General features: G+C 46.2%; 1 protein-coding gene and 1 long non-coding RNA gene across 10 annotated transcripts in view; one reads left to right on the top strand and one right to left on the bottom strand.

Annotated features, from left to right (window-relative positions):
• BCL11A (BCL11 transcription factor A) overlaps nucleotides 1–10849 on the bottom strand; it is a 206598-nt gene extending 195749 nt beyond the window's left edge. For 7 of the 9 annotated variants that reach the window (XM_084829339.1, XM_084829340.1, XM_084829336.1 and 4 more), the window contains exons 1-2: nucleotides 5263–8112; nucleotides 2913–3242 (exon numbers count right to left, since the gene is read on the bottom strand). In XM_084829339.1, the coding sequence (XP_084685465.1) occupies nucleotides 2913–3242; nucleotides 5263–5362 (430 nt within the window). In that variant the 5' untranslated portion in view covers nucleotides 5363–8112. Of the gene's footprint in view, nucleotides 1–2912; nucleotides 3243–3363; nucleotides 5233–5262; nucleotides 8113–10180 lie in introns of those variants that run through there. The other 2 variants (XM_084829337.1, XM_084829338.1) reach the window with 2 other exon arrangements.
• On the top strand, nucleotides 9580–11991 carry LOC146360288 (uncharacterized). The gene is made up of 3 exons (XR_014786993.1): nucleotides 9580–9983; nucleotides 11082–11351; nucleotides 11534–11991. It is a non-coding gene; the product is annotated as an uncharacterized LOC146360288 (long non-coding RNA).
• Nucleotides 11992–19103: the final 7112 nt, after the last annotated feature.

Raw genomic sequence — 19103 nt, forward strand, 5'->3', positions numbered from 1 at the left:
AGCTGGCACATATTCAAAGAACACAATCAAATCCAGAGCTAATACTTATCCTGAATCTTCATACACACACACACACACACACACTTTATTACACACACCTGAAGAAGAATCTTCAGTAACCTGAAAGTTTGAGTCTGTTTGGTAGAATGGTATTTCTTTCCTTGTTCAGTGTCTTTCTTTGTTCAGAAGAGTCAACAGAATTACAAGATTGATACACGAGTGGTCATGGAAGTTCTACGAAAGCGTACAACAGAGACAGAAAATAATGTGCACAGCAACGTATGCCCATGTATTTGCAAGCCACTTAGGACCAAAACAAGAATTTGTCTGAACTAAAAATTTCAGTGAATTGCAAAGTGGAAAATTAAAATCTTGCCTTTGGGGGATGTTTTGAGATTTGCTTAATTTATGTCCTAACTCTAAATTCGGTGACCAAAAATTACATTTTCGGCACTGAAATCTAAGTGTTGCTTCATACCCATGTACACACACACACATTCACACACAAACAAGTACTACTCCACCAGAGATAGCAATCCACCCTGCAAAATTCACATACTCAAATGATGCCTGGATTTCAAAGTCAACTGCCAAAAACCAAAGCTATACGTTTCAAAATATAACATTTCAAAAACTTAGCAAGCTCTGCAGTCAGATTTGACTCTCCACTTCTGTTTTGGCTCGACTAGAGCTGCCATATATATGCAAAGTTGATTTTAATTACTGCATTTGGGGCAGGGGTGGACAGAGAGAAGAGACAGAGTGGTGGGTGTCTATCTGTTCCAGCCATAGACTACTTATTCTTCTGCATACCCACCAATGTTAATAAGGCTATGCACATGTAAGTGGCCGGTGAACTGCTCCCTTATTTAGGCTGTATATGTGTTTGCATATCTGTATGTATTGGGGGTGGGGGGGAGGGAAATACATGTGACTTTCACACAATTCTTCTCCTAATACTACAACATCCCCGAGGCTATTAAAACAATAATGCAAGTGATACTTTATGCTAACTGTTCTGGCTTCCCTTATGCTTATGAGATCTATGTCAATTTTGGTGCTGCATATTTTTAAAGCAGTATTGAAGGCCAAAATAAAGCAGGCTTGTTTGCCATCTGGATACTAACAACAAACACGAGCCTTATTAGCCTTGCAGAATTAACGGACCTCTCTGCTGCATTTGTATTAACTTCAAACGGGTTTTTTTTCCTCCGTTGTTTCTTTTTTTTAATGCATACACATGGAGCTTACAGAAGCATCTTGCCAATCTTTTCCTTTTTTTAATTATTAACTACGGGGAGTGGCATCCGTTACTTTTCATTTTTACTTTATTTTCCCTTAATTACGCACTGAGATTTTGTGCCGCTGCCCGAAAATGCAATCCTCCTTGGACATTTGTATGGGTGACATGTGGCAGTGTAAAGCCGCAGAAGAAAATCAAGATACATCTGTCAAAACCACATCAGAGACAAGAGACAGCGCGGGGGGGAACATTTATCATTTGGCTGAGGAGGCAAGATTGCAGAGAGCAGCCTCCTCCCCTGTCAAACCAACCTTTTGAAATTTCCAACATGCCCTTAAACTTTTCGAATAAGCAAGCCAATGCGCCTCCGAAACTGCCCTCTTGATTCTGGCCTGGGCAGTGGAAATGGCATCTTAAAGTCAAGGTCAGCTGTGTCACTTCGCCAAGGGGCTGCCTTTAATTACAACCCACGCAGTGACAGCCAGTATGGATCGGAGGCTGGGGGACGTTAACCCTTCCTCCTCTCCCCCACCCTGAGCTTGCAAGAGATTATAATTAAAAAGAAAAACATTTTTTAAAAGGCTGTGCTATCAGCTCGAGCAGGCCCAGGTACAGCAGTATGGAGCAAAAAAATGCTGGAGCTGACATGTTGCATTGCAGGGAGTTTTTGGCGCCCTGTAACAAATTGCATGCATAGATTGCTGTGAACAGGCTGAGGTTTTAGCTGTCTAAACACTGGGGGGGGAGGATTCCCCTGTGGTGGGCTTCATCTCTGCTTTGACAAGCTGGCACTAACGAAGTCCAGGCTTACAAAAGGGCTCCAACCAGAAAGCCAGTGAAGCTTATTTTCTTATGAGCTTAAAGTCCGAGGGGGTGGGATTTCTGGGACTGGGTGAGAGGTGCAAGGGAGCACTATGGACCTCTGGATCCAAGGAACCACAAGCAGGATTGAGCCAGGAACAAGGGACAGAGCTGAACCTAGTCTGCTTCACACTTTGCAAAGGTATCACACTTTGCACTGCCACACTGGTGTTGCGCCTGTGTTTCACGCAGTAAACAGACACACGTATGTGTCCCTAAACACACTGGGGACATGCGCCAAGGAGGAGCAGCCAATCAGATCTCCCCCGACACATGTTCACTGCACCGATAGGGATACGCAACTTTCCTTCAGGTTTGCTGCAGGGAAGGCTAGTGCAACACCTATGTAGCCATCTTAAAACATGATCACGAAGCGCGAAGCAAACCTAAAGTCTGCTGCGCTGACATATTCCCATTTGTAAGTATGAAGTGGGGGCGTTAAGTGAGAACGCAGACACAAGATAGTGTGGCAGGGAACCAATTCTGTTGCTCCTTTGGGTGACCACACCTAGGCCAGCTAGAGTCAAAAGTAAAAGGTGTGGAACGTGAATGACATGAAAAGAGAGCAGCCGGAAACATGCTCGGTGGTGCGACACAAGTCTCATGATTCTATAGATAGCCATAAGGACATTATATGTGCATGTGTATACTTCATATAAACGGTAACGGTTGATATTTTACTGGTGAACTGGCAGAACGAAATTTCAGAAAACAGGCCTGCTCCGAAATGTCAGACTGCCAACAGGCAGCCCCTGAATGTGCCATCGCTTCCTTTCTCTCCCCCCCCCCCCCCATCACTTCGATTTACCTGCTATATGTTCCTGTTTGGGGCAAATTCCTCTAGATGACGTTGACAAACAATCGTCATCCTCAGGCGTGACCTGGATGCCAACCTCCACAGGATTGGATGCTTTTCGCAGCTCGCTCGGTGAGGGCGAAGGGGGTTTATCCACACCCTTCTCTAGGCAAAGAGTGCCGTTGCATTGCTTCCGTTTGTGCTCAATAAAAATAAGGATGTCCCCCAAAGGGAAGTTCATCTGACACTGGCCACACGTGAGGAGGTCGTGGTCTCCTTCTGGAGCTCCCAACGTACCATGATCCGGTTCGTCATCCGTAAGAATGGCTTCAATAGGTTCGGCTGCAGTTGGGGGAAAAAAGAAGAACTGTCAGAAATCTCAGAGAATCGGGAAACGTACCCTCATGCCCAGTGGGCCAAACCTTAAAAAAATCAGGAATACTGGAGAGTTATGCAATCTCACCTCTAACCTAGAATAGTGCTGGGGGCACTCTGGGGAAAAAAAGCAGGGGACATCCTTTGCATTCTACAGAGGACAAGAGACACTTCATTAACAGCATCAAGACCCTTCCTTAAAATGAAAGGCATCAAACATATCCCTATTTTAAAGATCTCTCATGCTTTTATTATTATTTATCTTTTTAAAGACAAACAAGATTAAGCCAGTACAATCCTAACCACAAGACAAGAGAGCTTCCCCTTTACAGCATGTTGTCATTCAACAGGAAAACGAATTTATCAGCAATGCCGAGCAGTCCTAGATCTGAAGGAAAAGCAGCTGTAACGTGAATAACTGAGAAGATGGCATTTCAGACTCTTTTTCTCTTTGGCTCTCTCTTTCCCCCTGTCTTAGAGGGCCCAAACAAATGTGATTTTTTCAAACTAACAATGAATGAAATAAAAACATGGGGGAAGGATTATATTATTATTAAGCAATTTAAAAGTGAGACTAAAAAAGCTATCCATTGGTATTCCCATGGACATTGGGCGGGGGGGTTGAGGTTGTGTGTGTGTTGTTGTTTGCAAATCTGTAAGTGTGTTTATTTTCTTCATGTCAGCATCATATCTTTCAAAGGGATGCGTTGTTTTAAAGTGCAGGTATGCCTATGTGTGTGTTCACATGCATACAAACACACACAGAAGTAGGTATAATTGCAAGATTATGAAAAAGGCTGCCTGTGCCTACCTGTTAGTTGGCACATAGCACCTATACAGCAGTGCAGGTTATCAAGAGGTTTGTTTCTGTGTTCTATGTCATACGCATATAGGCATACAAAGAATTTCCAACAACTGTTCTCCAAAACAGTCAAGCAAACAGACAAGCAAGACAATCTGAGATGATTTGATAAATCGGCACATTCTATTGTTTTAAAAAAAAGACCACTGATTTTTAACCATGTCACCTAGAAAATAAATTATGTATCTCCAGTTTACTGGTAATTGCTAATTACAATTTGGGGAAATAAGATGCTTCTGGAAATCTAAGAAAATACCCCAATAAGCTTGAGATGGGGTGACACACACACCCCGCCAAGCACTGTCCCAATCATTAAGAACGTATTAGCACTGTGGCCTTCGTAAGGTAAAAGCCAGTATAAAGACGACTGAATTCTAGCTTTCATAACTAGAGTGGTAAGTCTTTTCTTTAGATTTGAAGTACCTTTCCTAATGTTGTCAGATGTGATTAATTTCCTGAACAAGCTCCAGAAAGCTCCATTAAGAGCCTGTTTCTACACACACTATTGCCAGTGGATAGTTTAACAAGGTAGATCCATATTAGTAAGCTCACTTGCTCTCACTCACACACTTTTTGTTACTTTCTGTTGAATTCTCTTGGCAAAACAGCCATGTAGCATTCATGATTCCAGCCTTTCAGAGTGAGACAGAAAGAAGAAGAAAAATCCAGCCTGGGGTGTATTTCCCTATAGCTACTATCCAGTACTTACAACTACAAATGAACGTGGAATAGCATTCTTACAAAATATCAAATGCTGCCAGTTAAGCAAAGTATGGCAGGATGCAACACCTCAACAGTTAATCAGCCTGACCTTCTTTAGCGTGCGGCCAATTTCACGTTTAATGAACTTAAAGCCACAGAGAATCAAAAAATAGATTTTAATTTGACTGCACCATAGTGGAACAGATTTTGATAAAGTGCACACACACAAAATACACTACACTCAGGTTAAAATTATTTCAGTCCTATCTATGCAGAATATTTGGAGGGTGAGGGATGTAGAGAAATTCCCAAGTGTACAGAACAACATAATATTTTAAGAGGTCTGCAGCACTTTTGACTCCAAACAGAACCCTACTATAATTCTATACATCCAATAATTCTATGCATTCAATAATTTCTTGCCTCCAAGGGACGATTGCAGAAATATGGAGATTATATTCTTATATTGAAAAGTCTTCAGCACATGGGGGTTACATCCACTTCTTTTGACCAAAGATAACATAATGACAGTAACAAGTATATTAGTAGTTATTAGTCCAAAAGAGGGAGAGAAAAATATATTGAGAATAAGAGATGTCTACAACATCTGCATTTTTTTCCTTTGGAGGAGAATTAATATCCCGTTGCACTTTGACGAAGTGGCAATCAGCACAGGGACAGGTTGTCCCAGCCTGAACATACATACATACATACATATATATATGATTTCCATGCAAACTTTGGAGCGCAATCCAAGCAGCAAAACATCGAAACAATTTCATATTTCTTAGAAACAAGAACTTCTACCTAACAGTTAGTCAAACTGTTAGTCAAACTGTAATATTTTCGGCCCAATGTGTTTGCAAAATCAGTAATATGATTTCTCCAGGCAGTTAAAAGTCAAGCTAAACAACAGTCACCCAAAAAGGAGAAAGACAGAGAAAGTGCGGGGGGGGGGGCAGTGAGAGAGAGATTTCGTGTAAACTCCCGTGAAACCAGGTTGGATTCTCATCAAAAAAACAGCAAATCAAGTGGCAACTCAAAAGCGTTGTTGACTATACCTCTGCATTTCAGCCAATTAATTTTATAGGAGGCAAAGTTCTCGAAAATAACAAGGTATTCAAATGTTCAGATATAAAACCCATATCTTCCACATTTTTTCGGTGCTCTTAATGTAAATGATTGCTAATTAAGAAGAACGATACAGCAGTGTATTAAAGAGGGTTGGCAGTCTGAGCTCATTAAAAAACATTTGTTTCCTAAGGTAGAGAATGCAGGGGGGAAATTGTATTGCTGTTATTTGCAGCTAGATGAAGAATATGAGGATCTAATTAATATATTATTATTATTATTATTATTATTATTATTGATGATGATGATTTGCATGTTAGATTTTGTTTGGAATTCAGTGGCCACCACTATATAGTGCGTTCATTTAATCTTTCTGCTCAAGTCAATGGATTCCTAAGAAAACTAGATATTTATAGCTGCTCTTTATAAGGTCAACCTACAAGGAAGGTGATTTGGAGGCGGGAGCTTTAAATTCAAAAATAAAGGTTGGTATTGCCACAGGGTTTCACTTTTTTCCAAAAAGTAGGATGAAGAAAGAAAGAGCAGGGGGGAAAGGAAGAAAAGCAGGAGGAGACACTTTCTAGATTAGCAAATGTGTCTTTCATTTTTGAAACATGGACTTGTGAAAACAAGCATTCAAGCCTCAGCTGCAGAAGATGGAGGACGGCTAGATACATCTCCCCCACCCCAAAAAACAAACACTTTTTTTATTATTATTAAAAAGAGACTTTTCAGCAGCCCTGTTTCAAGTTTGCTCCAAGTGTATCCTAGGATTAATTTAACAGAACAAACACATGAAAGCCAAGCTGAGGGGAAGAGGATGGATTCAAAAACAGAGAAAAGGAAGAGAGAAGGTGTTGTGTTTAGATGAATGGAGATTTGGGAGTGAACTTAGGAAGGAGCAGAGAACATAAGGGGGGCTGACATTAGGCAAAGAAACCTCATCTGCAAACACGTGCAAATCCAAGTCAAGGTATTTCCTTGCCTTTTGAGCTGGGGCTATCCCTTGTTTTTTGGATCACTTAAAAAAAAACTATTTATTTGCAAAACCACAATCAGCTTTGAAAAAGGGCGGGGGGGGGGGGTAATAACAGATCCCCACCAAGCTACCCAAACAAAAGCTGATGCTTTGCAAGTCAACCCAAAGAACGGAAAAGTCAGTCTCAGGGAAGAAATTAACATCCTGGCATCTTCACAGAGTTTTCCTTGATGGCAACCTTTACGGTGCATGTGTGAGAAGGATCTTAATAGATATTTCAGCGAATATTCAGGGAGAGGTTTCCCACCTCATTCTGCCTGCTTTGCACTACAGCGTTACACATTTAAACTGCCTTTGAGAACCAGCAAAATCAAGATCCAAGTTGTTAGTCCTCCTGATCGATGTAGAATTCCTCCCAATAGGGGGCTGTTACGGGGAGGAGGGGGAGGCATCACAACACGAGAAAAAACTTTAACTGAGATACTCTATATGGGAGGAAAGCTTCTAAAGGTGTGATATTTTGGTCCTTTCCCAGCAGCAACACAAGATAAAAATTAAGAACAAAGAAGGAGGGGTTGAAGGATTGGATGGGGGACGAAGAGCAGTAGAAAAGAAATCTCTACAGCCATCCTCAGCCCTCCTCGCTTTTCCAAACGAAAAATGTAGAAAATTAAAATATGCGAGCAAAACGGATCAGGTTCAAGATCGTTGAGCTTTCTTGATCTCACTCTGCCTCCTAGTGGCTAAGAGTTGGATTTTTTTTAAAAAGCAAGAAAAGAATTGTTTTAACCCAACTCTCACACAGATCACACTCACACCCTCCTCCTTCCCCACATAAGTTCAGAGTTGGGGCTAGGAGGCAAGAATAAATAAAACGGGTATGGCAACTGAACTGATTCCCCTAACAGCGTTTAGAAAAAACATACTGTGTGATTTTAATTTTATTTTTAATGGTTAGATCTCAAAAGAATTTGGAGTGGGTGGGAGACCAGAGGGCTTGGGGGGGGGGGGAGTAGATGCAAATCTTGTCTTTCCTTTCGAAAATAGCCACTTCACCCTCTCCTTCCTCCCAAGATGGCATGTTTGAGATAAGAGTCAAATTAGGTTATCAGTTTGGCTGAAGGAAGGGAGGGCAAAAGAATCTCGCAACGTGTTTGGAAGGCGATAGCGCCGCGTCCCAAAGTGTGACAGTTATGTTGCAACACGCAACATACCGTTTTGCATTTCCAAAAAAAAAGAAAAGAAAGAAATCAGCCGGAAAGGGAAGAGGGGGGAGGCAGGGAGAGAGAGTGGCTGTTTTAAAAAGACAACTTTAACCCATGCAATTGGAGGGGGAATGCTTTTATTAGGGGTTTCAATTAAACGTGAATGTTGCAACAACAACAAACCGACATTAGCTTGCACTGTAATGTAGGCAGGGGTTGGGGGGGTGGAGATTGTAATGCAAACTTTTGCCAAAGCTGGGGAAGTTTTAATGTTGAAAAAAAAAATTAAAAGGAAAAGGCTAAGCAAACAGCCGAAAGCATGCATTTCTCTGTGTCTGTGCGTGCGTGTCTTTTGCAAACACAACGTTTACGTTTCATCTCTTCCTCTTCCTCTCTCTCCCCTCCCCACACATGCACACACACACACACACACGCCGCCACTCGCCCGCCTTCAACCAACCAACTCAAGTCCACACCAGACTTCCCTTTTGTGTTTGCAAGCAAGCGCGGCTCGAGCTTTTTGCAGGCTCGGCCGGGAGGCAGACGGAGGAAGCCGATCTATTGCAATCAAATCAAATAAAAACAACATTCAAATAAAAGAGGAGGGGGAATCCTCCTTGTTTAAGTTGCTAAGATTAAGGGCGAATGTTAATTATTATTACAAGGCGCGGGGGGGGGGGAAATAATCATTTCCTCATCGCGATCAGAGACAACAGAACCGGATCTAGGCTCCTTTTTCAAAAAGATCTCTAAAGGCTGCACGCCTTGTATCGGTATAGACGCTGCCTGCATTTTCCCCCTTTGCACCGCGTTTCTTCTCCTCGCCTGTTTTTCTGGCAGCAACTCCGCAGCACACGCGGCGCTTGTAAACAGTCAGACACGAGATTTTTCCCAATCAAAATCCACTTCCACTTTTTTTTTTTTTTTGAAAATCTTCCAAAAAATAGTACGAGGGAGAGGAGGGGAATTCCTCGCGCGCGCACACGCACACAACACAAAAAACGCTCCGATCTCCCTCTCTCTCGCCTTTTTTCTCCCCGTGCATGCAAACCCAAGTTTCTGCAAAGCAGGACTTTGGGGGCTGAGAGGGGAGGGGAGGGGGATAAAATACGGCTGGAGAGAGCAGGCGGTTGATTGGGGACGTGTGTGGGGGGGGGGGGGAGCTAATCGTGGCGGTGCAAGCCGAGAAAAGCAGCCGATCTCCGGCCAAAAAGCAGACATCGCATCTGCCCCCTTCCTTGCCCTTTCGGTGTGCGGAGTTGGAGTGGGGGGAGAAAGACAGAGAGAAAGGAGCGGGACACGCAGGAAAGGGTGGGGGTGGGCGATCTCCCACCGCCACCGCCACCCCCAAGATCTCTCCAGTGGAGACAAAAGAAAGGGTCCCTTTTTTTGCACCTTTTACTGTCTACAAAAACAGGGCGGGGGGAGTAACATGGAGGTAGGACGGCAGTTTTTTTTTTAAAAGGGGGGTGTCTCCATTCGACAAGGCGCTCTTAATCGGGATCTCTCTATCCGTGTGAAAATAAGAGAATCTACTCCGATTCAAACACACACACGCATTTCTTTCTCACTTTCCCCCCTCCTTCTTCAGCCGTTCGATTCCTCGCTCTCGCTCTCTCTCTTGCAAAGGAAAAGAAAAAAAGGTCTTTGCTTGCTTTCTTAAGTTGCAATTCATTTGTAAGCTGCAGACGCGCGCAACACACACACACACACACACACACACACACTCTTCCGGCAAATATATCTGTAGCAGAAAGAGAGAAAAAAATAAATGGAACTTTAAGAGAAAGAGCGTGTGCCGAAGGAGAGAATGAAAAGTAATCTAGGCGCTAGCGATGCAAAAAGAGAGGGAGGGGGGCTGAGTTATAAGGTGAGCCGCTTTTTATAAGGTGAGTTGTTTTTTTATTTTCCTCTGTGCTCCTTCCAAAACTTAAATGTGCTAGCTATACACACACACACACGAGCCAGGTCGAAATTTGCAAAAGGAAAAAAATGTCATTGAATTAATTCGTGTATTATTATTATTTTGCAAAAGGGGGGGGGGGTTAAAAGGTAGAAGGCAGGGAGGCGAGGCGCTTTTACTTACGTGAAAATTCCCGTTTGCTTAAGTGCTGGGGTTTCCCTTGCTTGCGGCGAGACATCGTGGTGTAGGTCGCTCGGGCGGGCGCGCACGGAGCTCTCTCGCTCGGATCACATCGGGAGGCGCCGGGTGAGCAAGGAAGGAGACTCCAGAGAAAATATCTTCATCAATGTCTTTTGACATCCGAAATAAATTAGAAATAATACAAAGATGGCGCGGGGAAGATGAATTGTGGGAAAGCAGTCATGGCTTTTCTTTTGCTTTTGCTTCTTTTCTTTTTTTCCTTTCTGTGCAAGAGAGGGAGGAAGAGAGAGAGAGAGAGAGAAAAGAGGAGAGAGAGAAAGGAGAGAGAGAGAGAGAGAGAGAGAGAGATGAAAAAAAATGGCAAAAGCCCCCCTGAGCTGTAAGTTCAAGTGCGGACGTGACGTCCCTGCGAACTTGAACGTCAAGCGACTGGATGGACACAGACATACAAAACGGGGGCAGGTCTAAGCGGGAGGAAGGGGGAGGAGGGAAGCCGCGCGCCACGCCAATGGACGGTCACCGGGGGCTGGACATCATCGCGCCCGGGAGCGAGGCGGGGGGGCCCGCAGCGGGGCAAGCCAATGGCCAGTGATGGGGGGAGGGAGAGGGGCTACCCTCCGAGGCAGCAGGCACACGCCGCCGCCGCCCCGGAGGGCGGATTGGTGGGAGGCGCGGGGCGGAGGGAAGCGCGCGGGGAGGCGTGCGTAAAGGCGCGCAACGGCCCTGGAGCGAGTGACCGCAGGGGAGCGAAGAGAACGGGCGAGGCGAGAGGGTCGGGGGCGAAAGAGAGGCTTTGGGGAGGCCCCAAAATGAAATAAATGAAGCCAGGAGGGAAATTATTATTATTGTTATTATTATTATTATTATTATTATTATTTTAAAGCAAGAAAGGGGAAAGAGAGTTTGGGGCGGAAGGAAGAGGAAAAAGAAACCTATGACGAAGTCGAACGCCGCCACGAGCCGGTCTTTCTTCAGAGCGAGCTGCTCGCAATTTATTGCACACATGATGGTGATGATGTGGGGGCCATCGCGGAAGGTGTGTGGATCAAGAACCCGCCCATGGGTGGACGGGACCAGCCAGGCAGGGTCAGACCCAGGCTTCGTCTCTAGTCCAGTTCTGTGGCCAAGCTGATGTCCCCGCGGAGCTCTGGAGGTAATAGGCATGGCCACGTGTATGTGCGCCTGTGTCCCGCTCCAACATCCAGTAGGCGGGTACAGTGCCTTTAATTGTGGAAGCTCCACTTTGCTTGCCACAACTCATATCCACGGGTAGAGCTACTTTGTGTGAATTTCTCTAATCGTCTCTCTCTCTCTCTCTCTCTCTCTCTCTTTAAGAAAACGAAACCTGTGCAACTGGCCATGGCCACGTGTTTTGCTAATGAATTAATGCGGAATAAACTGCCACAGGCTAATGAATGAATGCGAAATAAACCGTCTATTCTACCCGATCAGGCTGGGTTCGGCTCCTCACTCCACAACACACAAGCACATTCCTTAAAACGTATAGTGGGGGAAGGAGAAATGTGTTTAAGGGGGATGCAGTTCTGTGCACACTTACTTGGGAGTAAGCCCCACTAAACTCAATGAGACTTCTGAGTAAACAAGAGCCGGCTGTAAGGCGGTCTATACTCCGAATTCATAGCGTGATAGCACTGAGAAGAAGCGGAGGCTGCAATCCTATGCACATTTTCGTGGAAGGAAGCCCCATTGAACACAGTTGGACTTGCTTCCGGGGAGACATGCATAAGATCAACCTGAAGAGATCATTCGTCCAACCTCCTTGATTTCTTGGTCCTTCTACCTCAACTTTTCTACCCCACGCAACAGGCCAGTTGCAGCAAGGTGGGAGTGGGTGGGTGGGTGGGGGATTCAGATATTATTCTGGAGTCCCTTAAAGCGAACATTAAGTGCTTACAAAATTAATAACAGGGATAATATCAGAAAAGTTAGAAAAGAGGAGAAGTTGCAGCCTGTTGCAGCCTGAAGACAACTTTGCTCTTGGGGAAAATCCCATTAAAGCTAATAGGAATACTCTGGACTAACTGGGTTGCAGACCCTTATATTAGGAAGCAACCTGCCCCCCCACCCCACCCGACCCCCGACAATCGGCTGTACAAGATATATACGGAAGAGAAAATGTTTTTAAATTTTAAAAAACGGAGAAGCAGGATATTGGTGTGTGTGTGTTTTAAAAGGTAGAATGTCGACCAAAAATAAGAGGAAGGCACATTTGTGATTCTCCACCTACAATACACTGAAGGGGGAATACCGAATAAATGAAGAAAAGGGTGTAACATTTTGAAAGGTGAGAGACGCAATAGGTGAAATAGACAAGGGGGAGGTGAAATTGACAATAGAGGGGAGGAAGGATCTGTCTACCACCATTCAAGTGTTCAAAATATAGAACAGGGAGAGGGGAAAGGAGCATGGCTGAAGGCGAGCAAAGCAGGCAGAGCCCCCAAAATAAAACAACCCCTCCATTTAAAAAGGGAAAGGAAGGCGGGGAGAAGGAGCCCCACAAGTAGTGAAAGGGAGAAAGTTTACGGAAAGATCCCCAAGTTTTCTTTCATGACAAGCATAGCAAAGGAAGGAATGTAAGAGGCGTACTGGGTGGTGGGGAGGTGGAAAAGCGAAATCGTGACAAGTGGATTTTGGGAGCGGATGCCGGCAATTAAATTTTTGTTATCATCATCATCATTTATTGTTTTAGATTGGAACACTGAGTGCCTTTCTTATTCAAGACGGAAAGGAGGCATCAAATTGGGCGTGGGATGGGGGAAGCTGGAAAAAAAAAACATCGCAGCTTTATGCCTTCCATGCTCCCTCTCCCCCCTCCCCCCAAAATGCATGGAAGCTGCCAAGCTAAGGACGGATCCTGAAGAAGGAAGAGACGCGAGTGAGATGGGCTTTAAGTGCAAAGGAAGAGAAGGGCTACACAACGGACTCGGAGAAGAGAAGGCGCACACAGCGGACTTAGCAAGGCAAGCTGAGTGAAGAAGCAGAAGCAGAAGAAGAAGCAGAAGAAGCATGTGTCATTGAGCAGGGAACCCGCCTGCCGCGGCGCATAGATATTAACACGTGCTCGTTCTAGGAACATTCATGTGGAAATGAGTCCCACGAGGATGTTGGCTTAGGGCTGCAAGTATGGCTGGTTTGTGCCCTTTTAGGCGTCTGCCAGGTACACCTACAGCTCGATCCTATGGAGGCCTACTCAGAGCAAGACCTGTGGAGTTCAGTGGGGGGTTACTCCCAAGTAAATGTCGATAGGATTGCAGTCACAGACCCTACGCACACACCGAGGCACCACTAACTTTATTAGCGCGTGGTCACACGAGCCATCTCGCTTGCATGTTGGGCCGTCGCTCTCACAGGCTCAAACAGGGGCATGCATTCAGTACAAAGCTGGCTCTATAAAAAGTCTGTCCCACAAGCACGCCAAAGCCAGCTCTTTCTTACACACACACACACACACATACACACAGTGTATACAAGCTCCTTCTATCCCACGTGTACACATTCACGCAAACTCGCACAAAGAGGATTCCTTGTGTTTTCACAAGCAGCTCACTGACAGGCGAGCAGGCTGCAATCCGTACCCACCGTCCCTTTTGCACACCAGCAGAAACTTTTAGGCTGCAAAAACCTATCTGCCTGACTTGGGGTTAATAAGCGCTATAGTTTTTATCTACTTCGGAGCATAAAGTAGGTAAGGGCTGATTAACATGTACTCAGACAGAAATGCACTGCCTATTTCTCTTGCACACTCAGATTTTCTCCTCATTCCAACACGTGTTAATGCCTATTGATTTCATTTGAACTACACTTCCGAGTAATTTAGTTGGGATCAAAGTGTAATTCTTGCTCTCACAACTCACAAACACGTTTACATTCTCCACCGCCTCCCCCCTCTCTCATACACACACACTTCTCTCTTTTCCACACTCTGTTACATTCCCTCTCTCTCTCTCTCTCTCTCTCTTACACGCACATACGCACAGACCAGGCACAAACTGGCCTTCTCCTATACAAATTAGCTGCGCCCCTCTCTCCCTCTCTCTCCACCCACGCGCACAGCCCTCCCCGAACCCGGATCCGATCGCGTTAAGAAGAGACCCGGAGAAACAGTTCTGCTCCTAACGCAAGCAGGACTTGGAGGCAACCAGACGCTCTTTTGAAAACGCTCTCAGAGAAGCCAGAAAAGAAGAAGAGATTTTCCAAGGAATCGATGTATCCCAGGAAAGGAAAAGGAGCCATCTGCGGGGACTGTAAGAGGGGGGGTTTATCAGGCGAAATTGTCAATAATGGCATTGGTTTGGGGTGGGGAGAGGCGGAGGGCTTGATCTAGGACCCCCCTCCCCTTCTCAGCTTCCTTCTGCAATGTCGCGAATAAACTTCTAGGGAATTCGGAAGAGTGATGGAGCTGACTGTAGGATCTATACATTGCAACCAGCGCGCTTGTGTGTTTCAGAGAGAGAAAGAGATTTTGTTATTATGACCCTGCAATTCCACGCACATGTATTCCGAAGTATGCCCCGCTGTGTTCCACGGGCTCACTCCCAGGTAAATGTGCACAGGATCGCAACCTTAGACAGTCCGACTCTGCATCCTCTACCCGGAGCAAGTCCCAGTGAGTTAAATGGGCCTTGCCTAGAAAGTAGGTATGCAGATAGGATTACGGCGCAAAGATGCCATTCTGTCCCCTGTTACTTGGGAGCAAAAGTCCCACTGAAGTCAGTGGGCCTTAATTCCGGAGTAAAAACACGCAGAGGCTCCGGCGGTAGTCCGAGGCACGCTTCCTGGGGAGAAATTCCCCATTTAAATGAGCGGGGCGTTCTTTGAGTAAACGGGGCCAACGGGCCCCGCTGCATCAGCAGAGCCAGGTTAAAACCAGGCACGCGCCGATTTATTGGCGAGAAGGAGCGTCTCTCCCATCGAGTGGAAACAGATCAGCCCCTGGTCAGTTTCCACCGCCGCCGTTCTGCAGCGCGGCTTCTCTTCTTTGAGTCCAACCGTACAGCAAGGGCTCCCCCTAGAATCGACTTGCTGGCGTCTCTCCTCGCCTGAGCGTGGGGGAAAGAAAGGGGGCTTGGTTTCCTAGGTTCCTTCGCCCTACAGCCCTCCCTGAGCCCAGAAAGTCGAGATGCCCATAAGCAACGAGAAGCCCAACCGCACCAGAGGCGTGCAGTGCAGAGACGTGTCCAGCAGCCTCACCAGAGGGGGCTTCCCCCCCTCCCACAAGCCTTCTCCCATCTCTTCCTCCCCACCGTTTTGTGCTGCTCAGCCCAGAGCTGTTTGCTGGTGGTGAAAAATTACATCCGCTTGGATTTACTTTAATGATTCTCTGTGTGTAGATAGATAAATTGATGGATGGATGGATGGATGGATGGACGGACGGACGGACGGACAGACAGACAGATAGACAGGATGACAGAAAGAAGGAAAGAAACGATGCTGCAAAGAACAACACGGAGCGATAAGATAGAAAGATTCTGGAATAGATACAGCGGACATCAGCGAGAGAAACAAAGATGATAGGATGGATATAGCCAGATGGACCAGGTAGAAAATATGCTAAGAGGGAGGGAAATCTCGGTGAAACAAGCAGAAAGAATGCGAGAAGCATGAGAGGCAGAACATGATCTAAAATATTACAGAATAGAGAAAATGGAGTGGGCGGGGGGGGGGGGGGAGCTTGACCCAAAGTCTGGAAATCCTAAATGAGTTTACTTAGAAGTCAGTTCTGTGGAGCCAAATCAATGGGATGTCTTTTCAAGCAAAACAGTCTCGTCTTAAACACGTTTTACTGAGAAGGAGCTTGAGAGCGCAATGCCACTTCCTTCTAAGGAAGGTCTGCTTTAGGATGTCAAATTGGCCACCCCGTATCCTAAGTCATTTGGGAAGGAAGACCGATTGGGTCCAATGGGGCTGGCTTAGAAGGAAGCGTGCTTAGGATCGCAAGCAGAGGGGGAGAGAGAGGTGGTTGACAAAGTCATCCAGATACAGTAGGAAAGTACTTTGCTCTCAACCTGAGGGCTAAAACATATACTAAACCAGCTGGCTGGGGATTGCGGGAGTTGTAGTCCAACGCATCTGGAGGGGCGCCAGGTGGGGAAGATTAAACTAAATATTAATACCCGTCCCTATACTATATATATATATATATATATATATATATATATGTATATATGTGTATATATATATAGTGTGTGTGTGTGTGTGTGTGTCTGTGTGTATCTCCATTTTGTGTATCTCCCCCCTTCTCTCCAGGACTCTGTAATCCAGAACAAGTAGCCAGCCAGCTACTTAGGAAAGAGACTTACAAGCCCGAGACTGTGCACGTTTACTCGGAAGTAAGCCCCACTAAATTCAGGAGACGCTTGCTCTCGGGTAAGTGTGCACAGGAGTGCAAGGCAGTGAGAAACGGTTGCGTCCTTCAAAATGCAGCTGAGAGAGCACGTCACATTCCCCCCCCCCCCAATAAAAGAGCGCTAAGAACGCCTGGTATAAAACGTTGTAGGATTTGAAAGACACATTCATACATATATACACGCACGCACACATCCATTCACACGCACTGCAACGCTGAATCCTCGATACGAGCCCAGCAGGCTTAACGCTTCATTCAGATGTACATGTCAACAGAAGTAACTTTCCATTTTTAATTCCTTTCCTTTTTCTGCGCTTTGTTATGCTTTTTTTGCTTTGTTGTTTGTTTGTTTTTAAAATCCAAGAATAAATAAGTGCTATCTAAACCAAGCCCAGGCATCTTATTTTCCTTGGGAGTTTTGTTGCTGCTGTTGTTGTGGGAGGAAAGCGGAAGAACTAGAACAGAGGATTAATTGGCAAACAAAAGTTACTTGGTTAACAGTTTTGGGGAATAACATGAAAGAGATGATTGCTGGGGGATCTCAGCCCAGACTCGGGATGCATAATCGCCACACATACCGATCTACAGTGGCTAGGAGATACCGAGGTAGTTTCTCATTTGGGGCAGGGTGCTCGGAGGGGTCTATGCAGGCAAACCCTGTGGAGCCCATCTCGCAAGCTCAGGGGAAGTTCTTGGTCAGTTACACCAAACAGTCCCACCCTTGGAACCCCTTTACAACCAGGAGGGTATATCTATCGATAGAGCTGTTTGTGAGTTGTTGTTGTTTTAAATGCGCGGACTGAATGTGGACATATACAGAGGATGTATACATGTACACTTGTTTGGAAATAAATTCCACTTAACACACTGGGTGTTACTTCGGATTAAACATACTTCCGAGTAAACGACCGGGCTGCAGGATGGTCAACAGCAGTTGTGTGTACGTGTCTGTATCTCCTCGTGTGCCACCGATGAAGTCCTGCTTTGTATTAATTTACAGTGCCTACATAAACCGGCGTCTTTCCATATGTGACAGTAGGTGGGTGGGTGGGCTCAAAAATAATCTGAGGTCTTCTTCAAAACGGAACTTCCAGATAAAGGGGTGAATAAGTGGAAGGCCATTTCCGATCGGAGGGTGGGGAGAATATAACTGGAAATAAATGCGGTTGGATCCAGACAGTGGAGGCTGGCGGCTCCGATTTCGGTGGCGCTGCGAATCCATTCTGGTCTTCAGTCAGAACCAGCCAGAACTCTAAAGGAGCTGTCCAAGGTACTGAACCCCGTCCCCAAATGGGTTCAGCACCTTGGATAGCTCCTTTGGAGTTCGGGCTGGTTCTGACTGGAACCCAAGGTGGATTCACAGCCCCACCAACCTCCACTGGATCCAAATTTGGTCAGATTTAGAGTGGACCCCCAGAAATCAACGGGACTTGAATACAATCAGGTGTACTCCCGTTATGATAAACCTGGATCCAACCCTATGCATATGTTTGTAGGACTTCTGCAAATAGCCACGCGTGTGATCAAGACTGAGAGCACGAGTGGGGCTGAGCACCTCGAATTCCAGAGGTCCTCGCACGTTCTTTCCCAGGGCGTGTGCAACTCACGTGCCTGTGCTTGATGTGTGTTATACACGCAGGGTAGCCGTGTGAGAGGGCGCGCGCCAGCCAGCCTGAAGCACTTCTAAGGTCCCGCTGACTTCAGTGGCAGACAGTCAAACATTGCGGACGGCTCAGTGGAGGCCGGTGGCTCCGATTTCGGTGGGGCCGCAAACCCATTCTCAGTTTCAGTCAGCAACAGACAGAAGCCTGAAGGAGCTATCCAAGGTGCTGAACCCTGAACGCAAAATTGGTGCAGTGTTTTGGATAGCTCCTTTAGACTTCTGCCTGTTTCTGACTGAAACTGAGAAAGGGTTTGCAGCCCCGCCGAATTCGGAGTCACCAGCCTCCACTGGGATAGCTCTCTCATTGAAGTCAACGGGACTTGCGGCCCGATCCCGCGTCTGTTTAGCCAGAAATAAGAGCCACGGATCTCTTACGGCATAAGTATGCCTGGACTGCAGCATTTACTCTATCCACCCTTCTTCCCTCACCCGACAGGAGCTGGTGTTGTTCAATGTCCTTGGCAAGCGTGTATCTGTTGTATAAAATGCGATACTGCGATTTCTAGGGAATACTTTAGAGACGCACGTAGGTCGTTCCTGGCCGGGGTCATAGAATCATAGGGCTGGAAGGGGCCTACAAGACCATCGCGTCCAACCCCCTGCTCAGTGCGGGAGGCCTGATTCCCAGGCGGAATCCCCTCCGAGCACTAACCAGGGCTGCCCCTGCTTAGCTTCCGAGATCAGACGAGATGGTGCCCGCGCAGACAGGCAGATCTGGACTTCCTCGCCTGGGGCACCGCCATCTATGCCTCTCTCATACCCAAGTTATGGCGAGTTCAGCTCTGCGGCCAGCTCGGGCTCCCTTTTCCACGCCCGCCTTCATCAGAAGCCCCGTCAAAGGCGTTAAAGGCGACGCCGAAAAAGTGGGGGCGGGT

The sequence above is a fragment of the Heloderma suspectum genome, chromosome 1, assembly GCF_057233095.1.
Source record: "Heloderma suspectum isolate Gila_16-S chromosome 1, 16-S_ref, whole genome shotgun sequence".
Lineage (NCBI taxonomy): Eukaryota > Metazoa > Chordata > Lepidosauria > Squamata > Helodermatidae > Heloderma > Heloderma suspectum.